Source organism: Pseudorca crassidens, chromosome 4 (assembly GCF_039906515.1).
Source record: "Pseudorca crassidens isolate mPseCra1 chromosome 4, mPseCra1.hap1, whole genome shotgun sequence".
NCBI classification, from domain to species: domain Eukaryota; kingdom Metazoa; phylum Chordata; class Mammalia; order Artiodactyla; family Delphinidae; genus Pseudorca; species Pseudorca crassidens.
The window spans coordinates 135,508,394-135,526,712 of NC_090299.1; the positions used below are offsets into that span (position 1 = coordinate 135,508,394).

Sequence of the window (18,319 nt, forward strand, 5' to 3'; positions counted from 1 at the left end):
CAAAGTGAATCAGCCATATGCATACATATATCCCCATATCCCCTCCCTCTTGAGCCTCCCTCCCACCCTCCCTATCCCACCTCTCTAGGTCGTCGCAAAGCATCGAACTGATCTCCCTGTGCTATACAGCAGCTTCCCACTAGCCATCCATTTTACATTTAGTAGTATATATATGTTCATGCTACTTCTACTCTGCTTTGATATTCTTTTAGCCTGAGCTATTCAAGTATTTTTAAAAATTAACCTTATTCAGAACTACTTACATACAAGTCACACATTTTTAAGTGTATAGGTTGATGACTCTTGACAAATCTATACAGCATATACCCATCACCCCCATTAGCACAGAGAACATTTCATCTCCACAGAAAACTCCCTTGTGCCCCCTTACCTCAATTCTCACCCACCATTACCCCTGATGGCCCCTGAGCTGATTTCTATCTCTATAGATTTGTTTTATCTAGAAGTCCAGATAAATGGGATCTTACAGCAGGTATTCTTCTGTGTCTGGTATCTTTCACTCAGCATAATATCTGTGAGATGCATTCTGGTTGTGTGTGTGATAGTAGGTATCCCTTTTTACTGCTGAGTAGTATTCCATTGTGTGAATATATCACAATATAATTACCTAATCTCCTATTGGACATTTGGATTGTTTCCACTTTGGCTATTATGAATGAAACTGCTATGAACTTTCATGAACATGTTTTTGAATGAACAATTTTCCATCTTTTCTTTCTCTTGAATAGCTAGGTTATCTATCAATAGTAAGTGCATATTTAATATTTCTAAAGTCGTCACAACACTTTATACTCCCATCAGCAATGCATGCAGTGCATGTCCAGTTCTTCCACATTCTAATTGCTTAACTTTGACAATATTAAAAAATTGTAGCTATATTTGTTGTGTATTGGTACCTCAGTGTAATTCAATTTACTTTTTCCTGATGATTAATGATGTTGAGCATGTTTTCACATGCTTATTAGCTATTTTTCTTTTTGTGAACTAAGATCTAGGTACTAGATGTGCTCACTGTTGCTGGGCTGTCATTGTTTCTAGGTGCTCTCAGCAGACAGAGCTAAGGAAGTATATATACAACTACATTTCTATATTTATGTGTAACATATATATTGGGTTGGCCAAAACATTCATTCAGGTTTTTCCATATGATCTTATGGAAAGACCTGAACAAACGTTTTGGCCAACCCAATATTAACAACCACGAGTTGTTATGCTTTTACCTCCAATTCCAATCCAATACTACAAGATTCATTCTGGGCTTCCTTCTTTCCTTGGTTGTAACTCCTTTCTCTGACAATAGGAAACCTGGCTCTCATTATCAACAGTGAATTTATTTGTTTACTCAATGCTAGAATATACATAAAGTAGTTTTGAAATTGCTTGACTATACCCCTGTAGAGAAATAAGACCTACTAACTGGAGTATAGAATACAATCTTTATGTACTGTTTTTTTTCTTTTAATTTTAGTCTTAGAATATGCTGTTTTCTAAATTTATCTTTTTTTCTATCCCCCTTTAGTGTGGATATGTTATTTATTTGTAATACTGCTAGGTTCGTTTTCTTCTGCTTATATTCCATCTTGTCCCCTTCTCAGTCCCATCCTAGTTTGTTGAATATGTAAAACATTAACAAAGTTCTAAAAGTCAGACTACAAAGAGATTTACTCACGGAAGTGTAGGGTTTTTCTTTTCTTTCCCCTTTGGAGTCAGGTTTGGTAAGTTTTATTTTTAATTAATTTGCTCTTTTTGTCTGAGTTGTTTAATGTATTGGCAAAAACTTAATTATACCTCCTTAGAATCTTTTTAATGTCTGTAGGATCTGTTGTGATAGCCTAACTCCTGATATACGTAACTCTTGCTTTCTCTTTTTTGCATGATCATTTTTGCCATGGGCTTATCAATTTCATTTACATTTTTAAATAACTAAGTTTTGGTTTTGTTAATTTTCTCTATTATTTCTCTGTTTCATTGATTTTTTGTTTGTTTGTTTGTTTCATTGATTTTTGATCTTATTATTATTTTTTCCTCTCAGCTCTTTTTGGAGAGTTGCTTTTCATTTTCTAGTTTCCTAAGGTGGAAGCTTAGATCATTGATCTAAAATTTTTCATCTTTTCTATTTTCACATTTATAGCTATATATTTCCCTGTAAGTACTGTTTTGGTTGTATTCCACAATTTTGTAATGTTGTGTTTTCATTATCATTCAGGTTGAAATATTCCCTTGTGATTTCTTATTTGACCCCATATGGGGGTTATTTTGAAATGTTGTATTTAATTCTTAACTATTTTGAGAGTTTTTTTCTAATTTCTTAATTAAATTCTAATTTATTTCTGTTGTGGTAAGAGATAAAAGATTTCAAAAGACTGAAATCTTTCAGAGAACATACTCTGAAGATTTCAATCTTTTTAAATTTATTGAAAATTTTCGATAGTCCAGTATGTGTTCTGTCTTGCTGAACTTTCCTTGTACACCTTAAACAAACATGTATTCTGAATTTTTTTTTTCATTTTAACATCTTTATTGGAGTATAATTGCTTTACAATGGTACGTTTGTTTCAGCTTCACAACAAAATGAATCAGTTATATATATACATATGTTCCCATATCTCTTCCCGCTTGCGTCTCCCTCCCTCCCACCCTCCCTATCCCACCCCTCCAGGCGGTCACAAAGCACCAAGCTGATCTCCCTGTGCTATGAAGCTGCTTCCCACTAGCTATCTACCTTACGTTTGGTAGTGTATATAGTCCATGCCTCTCTCTCACTTTGTCACCGTTTACCCTTCCCCCTCCCCATAGCCTCAAGTCCATTCTCTAGTAAGTCTGTGTCTTTATTCCTGTTTCACCCCTAGGTTTTTCATGACATTTTTTTTTCTTAAATTCCATATATATGTGTTAGCATACGGTATTTGTCTCTCTCCTTCTGACTTACTTCACTCTGTATGACAGACTCTAGGTCTATCCACCTCATTACAAATAGCTCAATTTCGTTTCTTTTTATGCCTGAGTAATATTCCATTGTATATATGTGCCACATCTTCTTTATCCATTCATCCGATGATGGACACTTAGGTTGTTTCCATCTCTGGGCTATTGTAAATAGAGCTGCAATGAACATTTTGGTACATGACTCTTTTTGAATTATGGTTTTCTCAGGGTATATGCCCAGTAGTGGGATTGCTGGGTCATATGGTAGTTCTATTTGTAGTTTTTTAAGGAACCTCCATACTGTTCTCCATAGTGGCTGTATCAATTTACATTCCCACCAACAGTGTAAGAGGGTTCCCTTTTCTCCACACTCTCCCCAGCATTTATTGTTTCTAGATTTTTTGATGATGGCCATTCTGACTGGTGTGAGATGATATCTCATTGTAGTTTTGATTTGCATTTCTCTAATGATCAATGATGTTGAGCATTCTTTCATGTGTTTGTTGGCAGCCTGTATATCTTCTTTGGAGAAATGTCTATTTAGGTCTTCTGCCCATTTTTGGATTGGGTTGTTTGTTCTTTTGTTATTAAGCTGCATGAGCTGCTTATAAATTTTGGAGATTAATCCTTTGTCAGTTGCTTCATTTGCAAATATTTTCTCCCATTCTGAGGGTTGTCTTTTGGTCTTCTTTATGGTTTCCTTGGCTGCGCAAAAGCTTTGAAGTTTCATTAGGTCCCATTTGTTTACTTTTGTTTTTATTTCCATTTCTCTAGGAGGTGGGTCAAAAAGGACCTTGCTGTGATTTATGTCATAGAGTGTCCTGCCTATGTTTTCCTCTAAGAGTTTGATAGTTTCTGGCCTTACATTTAGGTCTTTAATCCATTTTGAGCTTATTTTTGTGTATGGTGTTAGGGAGTGATCTAATCTCATACTTTTACATGTACCTGTCCAGTTTTCCCAACACCACTTATTGAAGAAGCTGTCCTTTCTCCACTGTACATTCCTGCCTCCTTTGTCAAAGATAAGGTGACCATATGTGCGTGGGTTTATCTCTGGGCTTTCTATCCTGCTCCATTGATCTATATTTCTGTTTTTGTGCCAGTACCATACTGTCTTGATTACTGTAGCTTTGTAGTATAGTCTGAAGTCAGGAAGCCTGATTCCTCCAGCTCCGTTTTTCGTTCTCAAGATTGCTTTGGCTATTCGGGGTCTTTTGTGTTTCCATACAAATTGTGAAATTTTTTGTTCTAGTTCTGTGAAAAATGCCAGTGGTAGTTTGATAGGGATTACATTGAATCTGTAGATTGCTTTGGGTAGTAGAGTCATTTTCACAGTGTTGATTCTTCCAATCCAAGAACATGGTATATCTCTCCATCTATTTGTATCATCTTTAATTTCTTTCATCAGTGTCTTATAATTTTCTGCATAAAGGTCTTTTGTCTCCTTACGTAGGTTTATTCCTAGATATTTTATTCTTTTTGTTGCAATGGTAAATGGGAGTGTTTTATTAATTTCACTTTCAGATTTTTCATCCTTAGTGTATAGGAATGCCAGAGATTTCTGTGCATTAATTTTGTATCCTGCTACTTTACCAAATTCATTGATTAGCTCTAGTATTTTTCTGGTAGCATCTTTAGGATTCTCTATGTATAGTATCATGTCATCTGCAAAGAGTGACAGCTTTACTTCTTCTTTTCCGATTTGGATTCCTTTTATTTCCTTTTCTTCTCTGATTGCTGTGGCTAAAACTTCCAAAACTATGTTGAATAAGAGTGGTGAGAGTGGGCAACCTTGTCTTGTTCCTGATCTTAGTGGAAATGCTTTCAGTTTTTCACCATTGAGGACGATGTTGGCTGTGGGTTTGTCATATATGGCCTTTATTATGTTGAGGAAAGTTCCCTCTATGCCTACTTTCTGCAGGGTTTTTATCATAAATGGGTGTTGAATTTTGTCAAAAGCTTTCTCTGCATCTATTGAGATGATCATATGGTTTTTCTCCTTCAATTTGTTAATATGGTGTATCACGTTGATTGATTTGCGTATATTGAAGAATCCTTGCATTCCTGGAATAAACCCCACTTGATCATGGTGTATGATCCGTTTAATGTGCTGTTGGATTCTGTTTGCTAGTATTTTGTTGAGGATTTTTGCATCTATGTTCATCAGTGATATTGGCCTGTAGTTTTGTTTCTTTGTGACATCCTTGTCTGGTTTTGGTATCAGGGTGATGGTGGCCTCGTAGAATGAGTTGGGGAGTGTTCCTCCCTCTGCTATATTTTGGAAGAGTTTGAGAAGGATAGGTGATAGCTCTTCTCTAAATGTTTGATAGAATTCGCCTGTGAAGCCATCTGGTCCTGGCCTTTTGCTTGTTGGAAGATTTTTAATCACAGTTTCAATTTCAGTGCTTGTGATTGGTCTGTTCATATTTTCTATTTCCTCCTGATTCAGTCTTGGCAGGTTGTGCCTTTCTAAGAATTTGTCCATTTCTTCCAGGTTGTCCATTTTATTGGCATAGAGTTGCTTGTAGTAATCTCTCATGATCTTTTGTATTTCTGCAGTGTCAGTTGTTACTTCTCCTTTTTCATTTCTAATTCTATTGATTTGAGTCTTCTCCCTTTTTTTTTCGGATGAGTCTGGCTAATGGTTTATCAATTTTGTTTATCTTTTCAAAGAACCAGCTTTTAGTTTTATTGATCTTTGCTATCGTTTCCTTCATTTCTTTTTCATTTATTTCTGATCTGATTTTTATGATTTCTTTCCTTCTGCTAACTTTGGGGTTTTTTTGTTCTTCCTTCTCTAATTGCTTTAGGTGCAGGGTTAGGTTGTTTATTCGAGATGTTTCCTGTTTCTTAAGGTAGGATTGTATTGGTATAAACTTCCCTCTTAGAACTGCTGCATCCCACTGATTTTGAGTCGTTGTGTCTCCATTGTCATTTGTTTCTAGGTATTTTATGATTTCCTCTTTGATTTCTTCAGTGATCACTTCATTATTAAGTAGTGTATTGTTTAGCCTCCATGTGTTTGTATTTTTTACAGATCTTTTCCTTTAATTGATATCTAGTCTCATAGCGTTGTGGTCTGAAAAGATACTTGATACAATTTCAATTTTCTTAAATTTACCAAGGCTTGATTTGTGACCCAAGATATGATCTATCCTGGAGAATGTTCCATGAGCACTTGAGAAAAATGTGTATTCTGTTGTTTTTGGATGGAATGTCCTATAAATATCAATTACATCCATCTCATTTAATGTATCATTTAAAGCTTGTGTTTCCTTATTTATTTTCATTTTGGATGATCTGTCCATTGGTGAAAGTGGGGTGTTAAAGTCCCCTACTATGAATGTGTTACTGTCGATTTCCCCTTTTATGGCTGTCAGTATTTGCCTTATGTATTGAGGTGCTCCTATGTTGGGTGCATAAATATTTATAATTGTTATATCTTCTTCTTGGATCGATCCCTTGATCATTATGTAGTGTCCTTCTTTGTCTCTTCTAATAGTCTTTGTTTTAAAGTCTATTTTCTGATATGAGAATTGCTACTCCAGCTTTCTTTTGATTTCCATTTGCATGAAATACCTTTTTCCATCCCCTTACTTTCAGTCTGTATGTGTCTGTAGGTCTGAAGTGGGTCTCTTGTAGACAGCAAATATATGGGTCTTGTTTTTGTATCCATTCAGCCAATCTGTGTCTTTTGGTGGGAGCATTTAGTCCATTTACATTTAAGGTAATTATCGATATGTGTGTTCCCATTCCCATTTTCTTAATTGTTTTGGGTTCGTTATTGTAGGTCTTTTCCTTCTTTTGTGTTTCTTGCCTAGAGAAGTTCCTTTAGCAGTTGTTGTAGAGCTGGTTTGGTGGTGCTGAACTCTCTCAGCTTTCGCTTGTCTGTAAAGGTTTTAATTTCTCCATCAAATCTGAATGAGATCCTTGCTGGGTAGAGTAATCTTGGTTGCAGGTTTTTCTCCTTCATCACTTTCAATATGTCCTGCCACTCCCTTCTGGCTTGCAGAGTTTCTGCTGAAAGATCAGCTGTTAACCTTATGGGGATTCCCTTGTGTGTTATTTGTTGTTTTTCCCTTGCTGCTTTTAATATGCTTTCTTTGTATTTAATTTTTGACAGTTTGATTAATATGTGTCTTGGCTTATTTCTCATTGTATTTATCCTGTATGGGACTCTCTGTGCTTCCTGGACTTGATTAACTCTTTCCTTTCCCATATTAGGGAAGTTTTCAACTATAATCTCTTCAAATACTTTCTCAGTCCCTTTCTTTTTCTCTTCTTCTTCTGGGACCCCTATAATTCGAATGTTGGTGCATTTAATGTTGTCCCAGAGGTCTCTGAGACTGTCCTCAGTTCTTTTCATTCTTTTTTCTTTATTCTGCTCTGCAGTAGTTATTTCCACTATTTTATCTTCCAGGTCACTTATCCGTTCTTCTGCCTCAGTTATTCTGCTATTGATCCGATCTAGAGTATTTTTCATTTCATTTATTGTGTTGTTCATCATTGTTTGTTTCATCTTTATTTCTTCTAGGTCCTTGTTAAATGTTTCTTGCATTTTGTCCATTCTATTTCCAAGATTTTGGATCATCTTTACTATCATTATTCTGAATTCTTTTTCAGGTAGACTGCCTATTTCCTCTTCATTTGTTAGGTCTGGTGGGTTTTTATCTTGCTCCTTCATCTGCTGTGTGTTTTCCTGTCTTTTCATTTTGCTTATCTTACTGTGTTTGGGGTCTCCTTTTTGCAGGCTGCAGCTTCGTAGTTCCCGTTGTTTTTGGTGTCTGTCCCCAGTGGCTAAGGTTGGTTCAGTGGGTTGTGTAGGCTTCCTGGTGGAGGGGACTAGTGCCTGTGTTGTGGTGGATGAGGCTGGATCTTGTCTTTCTGGTGGGCAGGTCCACATGTGGTGGTGTGTTTTGGGGTGTCTGTAGACTTATTATGATTTTGGGCAGCCTCTCTGCTAATGGGTGGGGTTGTGTTCCTGTCTTGCTAGTTGTTTGGCATAGGATGTCCAGCACTGTAGCTTGCTGGTCGTTGAGTGAAGCTGGGTGCTGGTGTTGAGATGGAGATCTCTGGGAGATTTTCGCCGTTTGATATTATGTGGAGCTGGGAGGCCTCTTGTGGACCAGTGTCCTGAAGTTGGCTCTCCCACCTCAGAGGCACAGCACTGACTCCTGGCTGCTGCACCAAGAGCCTTTCATCCACACTGCTCCTTAATTTGGGATGATTCATTGTCTATTCATGTATTCCACAGATACAGGGTACATCAAGTTGATTGTGGAGCTTTAATCCGGTGCTTCTGCGGCTGCTGGGAGAGATTTCTTTGTTCTCACAGCTCTGGGAGAGCTGTGAGAAATCTCTCTGGGAGAGAGAGAAATCTCTCTGGGAGAGCTGTGAGAAATCTCTCTGGGAGAGATTTCTTTGTTCTCACAGCTCCCAGGGGCTCAGCTTTGGATTTGGCCCCGCCTGTGCGTGTAGGTTGCCGGAGGGCGTCTGTTCTTTGCTCAGACAGGACAGGGTTAAAGGAGCCGCTGATTCGGAGGCTCTGGCTCACTCAGGTCGGGGGGAGGGAGGGTCACGGAGTGCGGGGTGGGCCTGCGGCGGCAGAGGCCGGCGTGACGTTGCTAGCCTGAGGCGCGCCGTGCGTTCTCCCGGGTGAGTTGTCCCTGGATCCCGGGAGCCTGGCAGTGGCGGGCTGCACAGGCTTCCGGGAGGGGCGGTGTGGAGAGTGACCTGTGCTTGCACACAGGCTTCTTGGTGGCGGCAGCAGCGGCCTTAGCGTCTCATGTCTGTCTCTGGGCTCCGCACTTTTAGCCATGGCTCGCGCCCGTCTCTGGAGCTCTCTTAAGCAGCGTTCTTAATAGAACTTCACTTTCTAATGTATTTAGAACTGTTTCTCAGTAGATTTCCATGTTACAAACCGGAAATATAAATCCTATGTTTGGATTTCCCTAGCTCCATCATCACCTTATCTCCGACTCTTTTTTTGATGCCCTGTTCTGTAAAGTCAATTAGGTCAAGTTTGTTGACAGTGTTGTTTAGATCTTCTATATTGTTACTGATTTTTTTCTATTTGTTCTATCAATCACTAAGAAATAGGTGAAAACATCTCTGAGCACTATCAAATTTTGCTTCATGAGTTTTGAGAAAACTCATAAATACATACACAGTTTAAGGTACACAAATATTTAGGATTTTTGTATCTTCCTAGTGAACTGCCCTTTTGTCAGTTTGTAATTTCCTCTTTTGTCTCTTGTAATACTCTTTGTATTGAAATTCATCTTGTCTTGTATTGATATAGCCATGCCAGCTTTCTTATGCTTACTATTGGCATGGTAGATCTTTTACCATCTTTACTTTTAACCTATCTGTGTCTTAGATTTAAAATGCATGGCCTTTAGATAGCACAAAGTTGGGTATTACTTTTTTATCAGGCTGGAAAATGTCTACCTTTTAAATGATACTTTTAATCTATTTACATTTAACACAATTATTGATATGACTCAGTTTAATACTAACATCTTGTTCTTGGTTATTTACTAATCCATTTTGTTTATGTTTTTGCTACTTTCCTGCTTTACTTTTTGGCGAATCAAATAGCTGTTTAGTGTTACATTTTATTTCCTCTGTTAGTTTCTTTATCTATCTATCTGTCATCTATCTACTTTATAACTAAGATATGTACCATTAACTTACAGTCTATTTAGAGACAATAGTGTACTTCTTCATGCTTCATGTCTTATACTTGACACTTCATCTTTCTTACCTTAATCTTTCCTCTTCTTTATAACTGATTCTTTATATTCCATACTTGGAACTACATGTTACAAAAATTTTGCAACCATATAATTCCACTTATCTGCACCCTCTGTATTTGCATAATTGTTTTCACATCTTTTCCTTCTTCATATGCTATAATCCCTAATTTAAGTGTTACTATTTTGCTTTAAACAGTTGTTTTTGAAATAATTTATGAGAAAAAAGAAAACATAATATTTTATTTCTATCTGCTTGGTAAAATTTTCAGTGTTCTTTATTCCTTAGTGTGGATCTGAGTTTTTGTTTGTTAATAACCCCTTCACCTTGTATGACATTCTTTAGCATTTCTTACATTGCAGTTTTGCTGTCTATGAATTCTCTGATTTCGATTATCTGAAAATGTCTCTATTTCAACAAATTTTTGAAGGTTATTTTCCCTGGATATACAATTCTAAGTGGTCATTTGTTTTTCTCTTAGCACTTTAGAGATATTACTGCACTGTCTTTAGTCCTCCATGTTTGTGATAAGCAATTAGTGAATATGTAGTGAATATGGAATATGCTTATACTTTTCCCTCTATATGTAAAGTGTCTTTTTTCTCTGGCTGCTTTCAAGAATTTCTCTTTATCTTGACTTGAAGTAGTTTGACTACAAGTTGCCCAGATGTAGTTTTCTTAACAGTGATGCTAATTGGAATTTTTTGAAGTTCTTGGAACAGTATGGAGGTAGTTTACATTAAATTTGGAAAGTATTTGACCACTATTCCTTTTAAAATGTTTTGGCCCAAACTCATTCTTTTTTCCTCTGGGATTCTGATTACATGTATGCTAGACTGTCTTATATTGTACTACATGTCTCTTAGGCTCCATTCATTTTAAAGTCTTTTTATCTCCCTGTTCATTATATTGGATAATTTCTGTTGATCTGTCTTCAAATTCATTAACTCTTACTTTTGCTATATCCAATCTGCTGATAAGCTCTTCTGATAAATTTTTCATTTTTCTTACTGTAATTTTAATTTCTACAAATTTCCATTTGGTTCTTTTATATAGCTTCAATTTTCCTGCTGAGATTTCATACTTATATACTCCTTAAAACCATATTTTTCATTAATTTAAATATGTTCATAATTTAAAGTTCTGTCTGCTAAGGTCAATAACAGGATCATCTCAGGTTCAGTTTTTATTGATGGCTTTCTTTTTTCTTTTCTATGAATTACATTTTTCTTTTTATTTATACCTCTTCTTTTATTTAAAAAAGCCCTGAACACTGGACTTTAAAGATAATCTGTTGTATATTCTGGATTCTGTAATATTCCTTCGATGAGTGTAGGTTCTTATTTTAGCAGGCAGTTTGATTACTGGCATGAACTTGTGGTAAGCTTGGTTTTCTGCTTTTTTTCAGTGTTGACCTATAGTTAGCCCAAGGTGTTTTCTAAGGCTCTCAGTAGGACTAAGCCTACAAACTCTGTCTTCTGTGGGGCTCCTGTAGGGGCTTGGTTTTAAGCTTTGCTGGGGCATGTCTAGAGTAGGTCTTACTCTAAGTCATAGTCCTTACTCATTATACCTCTTGGGTGTCACAGCAGGATGCCAGGTGTTTTAACAAAGTGTTAAGGAGACCTTTCCACTCTGGCAGGGCAGAACTCAAACATCCTCAGTTTGGCTTTTTCCTGGCTCTGCTCAATCTCCAGTGTCTCTGTTCTGCCTTCAAAGTGCTAAAAGCAGTTATCTTGCATGCCTTGAGTGGTCTTGCCCTACACATGTACAGCTCATCTCTCAGCCACAGACTTTTGGAGTCCCTCACTCCCTCTGAGGTTACCTCTCTATGCAGCTACCTCCTCTTCAGTGACCCACCATACACATCCCAGCAGCTCTGGCTGCCATGAATTCTGATCTTTGCACCCCTCAGTTTGACAGGAGTGCTTGCTTGCTTTGCAGAGATTGTAGCCAGAAAATCAGTCTCCTGGGCAATCATGAGAGATATCTCATACATTTTGTTCTTCTCTGAGATTATAGTCTTAGGCTGCCTATTGTCTACTCCCTGAAATCAGTTGCCTCATTTTTCTGCCCAGTATTTGTATTCTTACAGTGGGAGGATTTGTCTGATACTACTTATTCCATTTTGGCTGGAAGGGGGACTAGTTAATTCCTAATGATTAAGAGTATTAACGGGCTTCCCTGGTGGCGCAGTGGTTGAGAGTCCGCCTGCCGATGCAGGGGATGCGGGTTCGTGCCCTGGTCCGGGAAGATCCCACATGCCGTGAAGCGGCTGGGCCCGTGAGCCATGGCCGCTGAGCCTGCGCGTCCGGAGCCTGTGCTCCGCAACGGGAGAGGCCGCAGTGGTGGGAGGCCCGCGTACCGCAAAAAAAAAAAAAAAAAAAAAGAGTATTAACTTTGGATTCCAATAGACGTAGGTTGTAGTCTCTAATCTGTGTGTTTAGGGGCTTCTTAGTTTCTCAGATTCTCAGTTTCCTTATTTATAAATTGGGACTAATGCCTATATCAAAGGGTTGTTAATAAGATAATATTAAGTGTATAGCAGATAGCTAATAAATATTAGCTACTACTACTACTTAATGTTTCTTAGTGAAATTATTTATATTGTTTGTAATTTTACACAGTGTTAAAATTTTTCTCTTATTCCACATTACAATGGAGGTCTGTAGAACTCAGTTATTTGTAAATTAGTCTTGTGTTTATGACTTTAATTATTTTAGAAAGTATATTTCTGTTTTAGAAAACATTTCTAAGAGAGCTTAAAGAATTCTCTATGGAAAAGTAAATAACAACCCAATAATGTAAAAAAGAAAACGAATTTTAACATGGTGAATTTCAGCATGAAGTACTAGCTAAAAGCTATGCAATATTATTGAAAATGGAAGAGATGGAAGCTTTCAAGCTTTGATAGTGGTTGTTAGTTTTTAATTATTTGTGCAGGGGTAGGGACTTGGGGACAGAGTGATCAGAGAGTGACAACGTAATTTATTTTCAATTTTGGAATGTGTTGTTTATCTTTGGAGAAGATTTACCGTCTTAATAATGTTTGGTTTGTGTTAACATTCAAATAAATGCTTTCCCCCCCGGGGAGCAACTGTTAATTATTAGCAAGGAGAATCTGCGTTGCAAAGAAGCATGATAGCTTCAGGACAAGGCAACACGAAATTTATAATTTAAAATGATCCACATATGGACAGTTGTGAGAACTGACTATACTGAGAATATTCTACCTTATTAAAAAAAAAGTGTGACTCCTTAATAATTTAATACCCTATATAATGACTCATACACACACACACACACACACACACACACACACACACACACACACACACACACACACACACACCAGAAAAACACCAAACAACTGGAGCAGAATTATCTTATTTGCAACTTACATAGAAATCAAAGGAAAGGAAGTAATTAGCATGTATTGAAGGTCCATTATGGGCCAGAGAAGGTGAAAAGTATTTTATCTGTTAACTTGGACAACCACTTCCAGATACATGTATAATCATTCCTGTTTCGCAGACAAGGACCCTGAATACCAAAGATTAAGACACTGTCCAGTTTAAGCAGCTGGGAAGTGATAGAGTATAGATTTGAACTCCGGCCTGTTTGACTCCACTGTCCTTGCATTTTCCACCCTATTATTTTTGAATAGCAGGCAAATTTTACTTACTGTAGACATTTTCTTCTTCTGGCCTTTTCCCAATAATGCAATCTCGTAGTTGGCGTAGTTTTTTCTTAATGAGGGAACAACCAGGAAACAGAAGTCAAATTTCACAAATTTGTCATGGATTAAGATGAAAACTTTAACTACTATCACCAGTACCACCACTACTACTTAGTGTTAATTTGGTACTTACAATGTCCCAATCACCGTCCTTGATACTTTACATGTATTATTTTACTTAATCCTCACAACTTCATGAAGTGGATAAAAAACATCATCATCTCATTTTACAGATATGGAATCTGAGCTACAGAGAGGTTAAGTAACTTTCCCAAATCACACAGTTATAAGTGTTAGAATCAGGTAGAAACCCAGAGCCTAATTCTTTTGGGAGCTGTTTTCCCAATCGAACACCTGAGGCATCTACATTGGCTATTTGGTGTCCAAAAGCAGGAGTCCAACACAGTGATGGTCTGCTGCTGTCTGAGCCGATCTCCAGCCTCTGCAGGGTACATGCCTTACTAGAAATTCCTTCTAAGAGCCAGGGACATGGTAGCAAATGATACACAAACTGGATTCCCTTCTTAACTCACCTGTGACCTTTCTTTGCTTTCCAAATATTCTACATTGAACATCTATTCACTATTTAACTGAAAGGTAAAGCAAGCTAACATTCAAAATGTCTGCTTTTAGAAGAGAATCTAGAGTAGCACTTTTCCTAAGGGTTGCCCCTGAAGCCTAGAAACCATTTTTCCTAGAGTTGTTTTCATTGCCTTAAAGATCCCTTCCTATAAGTGAGCAAGGGACTCACTGATTGTGAGCAGGAGTGAGGAGAGCTAAAGGCAAGGTTTTCTCAGCCATCTCACCTTTGACTCCAGGGATTCTACATGGGTCTTCATTATCCTAGAAACTCTTCCACTATGAACTCTGTATTTGTGCCATTTTTTCTCCTATTTTCCTAGGATAATAACTCTGTCAAGAATAATATAACTTCACAGCTACCTCTGAGAGATTCATTCTCAGGATACAAATGAACATTTTTGTAAACTACAAGAGTAATATTGAAAAGTATATGGGGATGAGTGTGTGTTGGGAAAACAGGGAGAACATTCATTTTTTGTTGTTCTGACTTTTGTTCAGGCCCTTATGTTAAGGACTAAAAAAACACAGGGAAAAAGCTCTTTGACATTGGTCTTGGCAATGATGTTTTGAATATGACTGAAAAAGCACACGCACCAGAAGCAAAAATAAACAACTGGGACTACATCAGACTAAAAAGCTTCTGCATGGCGAAAGAGACAATCAACAAAATGAAAAGGCACACTATGGACTGAGGGAAAATACTTGCAAATCATGTATCTGAGAAGGAGTTAATATCCAAAATATATAAAGAACTCACACAACTCAGTAGCAAAACATCCCATATAATCTGATTAAAAAATGGGCAGAGGAACTGAACAGACATCTCTCAAAGAAGACATAAAAATGGCCAACAGATACATGAAAAAATTCTCAACATCACTAATCAACAGGGAAATGCAAATCAAAGCCAGAGTAGCATCTTACCTCAGAACTGTTAGAATGATTATCATCAAAAGGACACGAGGTAAGAGATAAGGTTATGGAGAAGAGGGAAGCCTTGTGCAGTGTTGGTGGAAATGTAAATTGGTACAGCCATTATGAAAATAAGTATGGAAGTTCCTCAAAACATTAAAAATAGTACCACCATATGAGTCAGCAATCCTACTTCTGGGTATTTATCCAAAGGAAATGAAATCAGGATTTCAAAGAAATAGCTGCATTTCCATGTTCACTGCAATAGCCAAGATATGGAAACCATGTAAGTGTCTATCAACAGATAAATGGATAAAGATGTGTTATATATGTATATATATATATGCGTGTGTGTATATGAGTGTGTATACACACACACACACACAATGGAATATTATTCAGCAGGAAGAAAGAAGGAAATCCTACCATTTGTGGCAACATGGATGGACCTTGAGGGCATTATGTTAAGTGAAATAAGTCATATAGAGAAAGACAAATACTGTGTGATCTCACATATGTGAACTCTAAAAAAGCCAAATTCATAGAAACAGAGTTGAATGATGGTTATCAGGGGCTGAGGAGTGGATGAAATGGGGAGATGTTGATGTTGGTCAAAGGGTACCAACTTCCAGTTATAAAATAAAAAGGTGCTGGGGATCTAATGTACAGCAGGATGATTATATTTAACAGTACTGTATTATATATATATTATATTTAGCAACTTGACAGTTGCTAAGAGAGTTAGCATTATATGTTCTTGTCACACAAAAATGGTAATTTTGTGACATCATGGAGGTGTTAGCTAATGCTATGGTGGTCATCATTTTGCAATATATCACATCAACCCGTTATACACTTTAAATTTAGACAAAGTCAATGATATCTCAATAAATTTGGGAAAGAAATGGAAAAGAACTGACTGATTCCTCCCAAAGTCCTCAGTCAGAGTCACAAACTTTGGACTCTGATGGAAAGTAATCTTAGTGTTTGTTCTTGTATTTACAGGTTAAATTTTGTTTTGTTTTGTTTTGCTTACTGTATTCATTATCCCATTATCCCTATATATTAGATAAGCCACATTGGTCTCAGAGTAGTTGAGTATAGACCACCTTAAATTCTTTCTAAAACAGTATTGAATATAAATACACAAATAACATGTAAACAACCAAGGGTTTAATAAAGCAACTAGTGAAACCTTACCAAGAAGGTATTTAGGTTGGATCACTTTAAATTGTAAACTTTATTATTGAAGGGTCTAAGAAGGATGAAGTACAACTGACTTAACAAAACGTATATAACTTATTTTCTAGCATTGCTAGGAAAGTGATTTGTAAGTCTGCACTTAGGCACATCTTAACCCATTTCGGCATAAGAAGGATGCTTGATGGTGATGGCAATGGTGTGGATTGAAAGCAATACTATAGTTCTGACCATGAACAACAATCCATTACAGAACTCTACAATCAGCACTCTTAGCATTTGTTTGGCAAAAGAACTGCCCTTGCTTAACACTGCAAAATCTTGACCAGGTCCAGTCACCTAACCACAACAAGAGCTATCCATAGAGACAGGTGATTTCTGACAAGGCTTGTGACCTCAGATGTAATGGAAAAGTCCCTTGCCTAAACTATATCCTGTTTATATTGCCATATTGCTTGAATCACCATTGTGATTCATTTCCCTGTTGTTTAAAAATGTTTTCTTAAGCATTATTTTTAAATAAAAATGATCCTTGGGAAAGGTAGCATATTATGCTATTAATGATTATTTATACTTAGGCCTAATGTAGCTAATGAAATGTGTTTGTCAAACAGCTGCCTGAGAACTGGCTTTTAAGGTACTGGGGTTTTATATGATGAGAAGAAAAAAAACTGGTAAAACATTTTGGGAGTGGGAAGGCCTACTGGATAGCTAGAATATGGTCCTGGCACCCTCACTGAGGAATGTCATGGGGTGTATATTATATTACACAGAGTATATTTTGTTTTCATTCTCCTCTTAGAACCACCTAGGATGTAAATTATGTTTAAAGAAGACAAGCTTATCTGAAGTTAATACTCTTGGCATAATTTCTCTGTAAATCCTGACCAATATATATATATTCATATATATGCAAATCCTGATATATATGTATATATATATATATTTTTCCAAAGGTTAAGGAGAAGAGAAAACTTATTAAATATTACTTAGGACTATTGTCTGATATGATTTCAATCATTTTCTTGTTCCCTTTAAGTCTAGTCTACATAATACATTCTTCAGAATTCTGAGCACGTTAGTGTAAAGATGTTTCACCTTAATTTCAGCAGTGAGATTCATAAAACATGCACTGTACTAAGGACAGCCTTATAAGTTGATTAGGTATTAGCTCTGATATACATAGTCTCAGCATTGAGTTCATTGATGGTTTGTAAACATGAAATCTGGGTATTGTCGAGCTTCTAATGGGTAGTTTAAAACCTCTTTTATGTGTGTGGCTAGTTAAAAACAAAAGAACAGTTACCTGTATTTCTTGTTAAGAGAAAGAGGCTTACAAAGATGCTGGAGCTCTGCACCTGAGGGAACGCTCCAGAAGGGATTGGGGTCTGTATTACCTGCTGAATTATTTCCAGGCCAGTCTTCCCCATCTGCCAGTGTTTAAATTTCTCCAGGGCTTCGTCCACAGAGAGTTTCCCATTCTTGACTTTCTCTTGCAGGAGGATGAGTTCCTCCTGCCCAGCAGCAAGGCAGCCCCTTATGGTGGAAAAGCCTTGACTCTCCATCCGAGATCTGTCTACAATATGAGGGAAGGGTGTTTTAATGAGAAGTCTGCATATGACAACTGGAAAAAAAAAAAGCACTCTAAAAAATAAGCAGTTTGAGTTTCTTGTTCTAGCTAGTCTATAAGCAGTTACAGAATAAATCAGTACAAATTTTTTAATGAGCTTCTTTCTAAGGATGGTCATGCCTCAGACCTAGTGTTGTGGGTGAAAAGAATATGTCTCATCACTGAAAAACATAAAGGGATGAGGAGAGAAATAACAGCAAAAGTTCTGCACTAGGCTGGTGGTGGGCAGTGCCAATGTCATGTTCTTTTGTGAGGATTACTTTTCATTAGGTCCACAAAATACTTAGCATAGGGCCTGCTGCATAGTAAGCTAAATAAGAAAGAGTTAACACTATCATTACTAATACGTATTTATGGAATAAACACAATCTCTCCAGCTTTGGGAAAGAAGATCTCAACCAACATCCAAATGTCATAAGAGGTGCAGGATCATTTGAGAATTTATTCCTGAAAGATTTAAAATAAATAATTGCTGGTCCTTTTGTCGTGACCTGCTTCCTTTTCAGAAGAGTTTATTTTGGAACATGCTATGTCTTATTTGCTCGGCACGATGAGAA

At 37.0% G+C, this 18,319-nt stretch overlaps 1 protein-coding gene and 1 long non-coding RNA gene across 5 annotated transcripts in view; one reads left to right on the forward strand and one right to left on the reverse strand.

Annotated features, from left to right (window-relative positions):
- The window catches only part of LOC137223997 (uncharacterized), a 160,142-nt gene that overhangs the window by 123,659 nt on the left and 18,164 nt on the right, over window positions 1-18,319 (forward strand). The gene's annotated exons all lie outside the window — the stretch shown is intronic.
- BANK1 (B cell scaffold protein with ankyrin repeats 1) overlaps window positions 1-18,319 on the reverse strand; it is a 317,778-nt gene that overhangs the window by 7,389 nt on the left and 292,070 nt on the right. For all 4 annotated transcript variants that reach the window (XM_067736857.1, XM_067736855.1, XM_067736858.1 and 1 more), the window contains exons 12-13: window positions 17,530-17,708; window positions 13,385-13,448 (exon numbers count right to left, since the gene is read on the reverse strand). In XM_067736857.1, coding sequence (XP_067592958.1) covers window positions 13,385-13,448; window positions 17,530-17,708 — 243 coding nt within the window. The remainder of the gene's footprint in view (window positions 1-13,384; window positions 13,449-17,529; window positions 17,709-18,319) is intronic.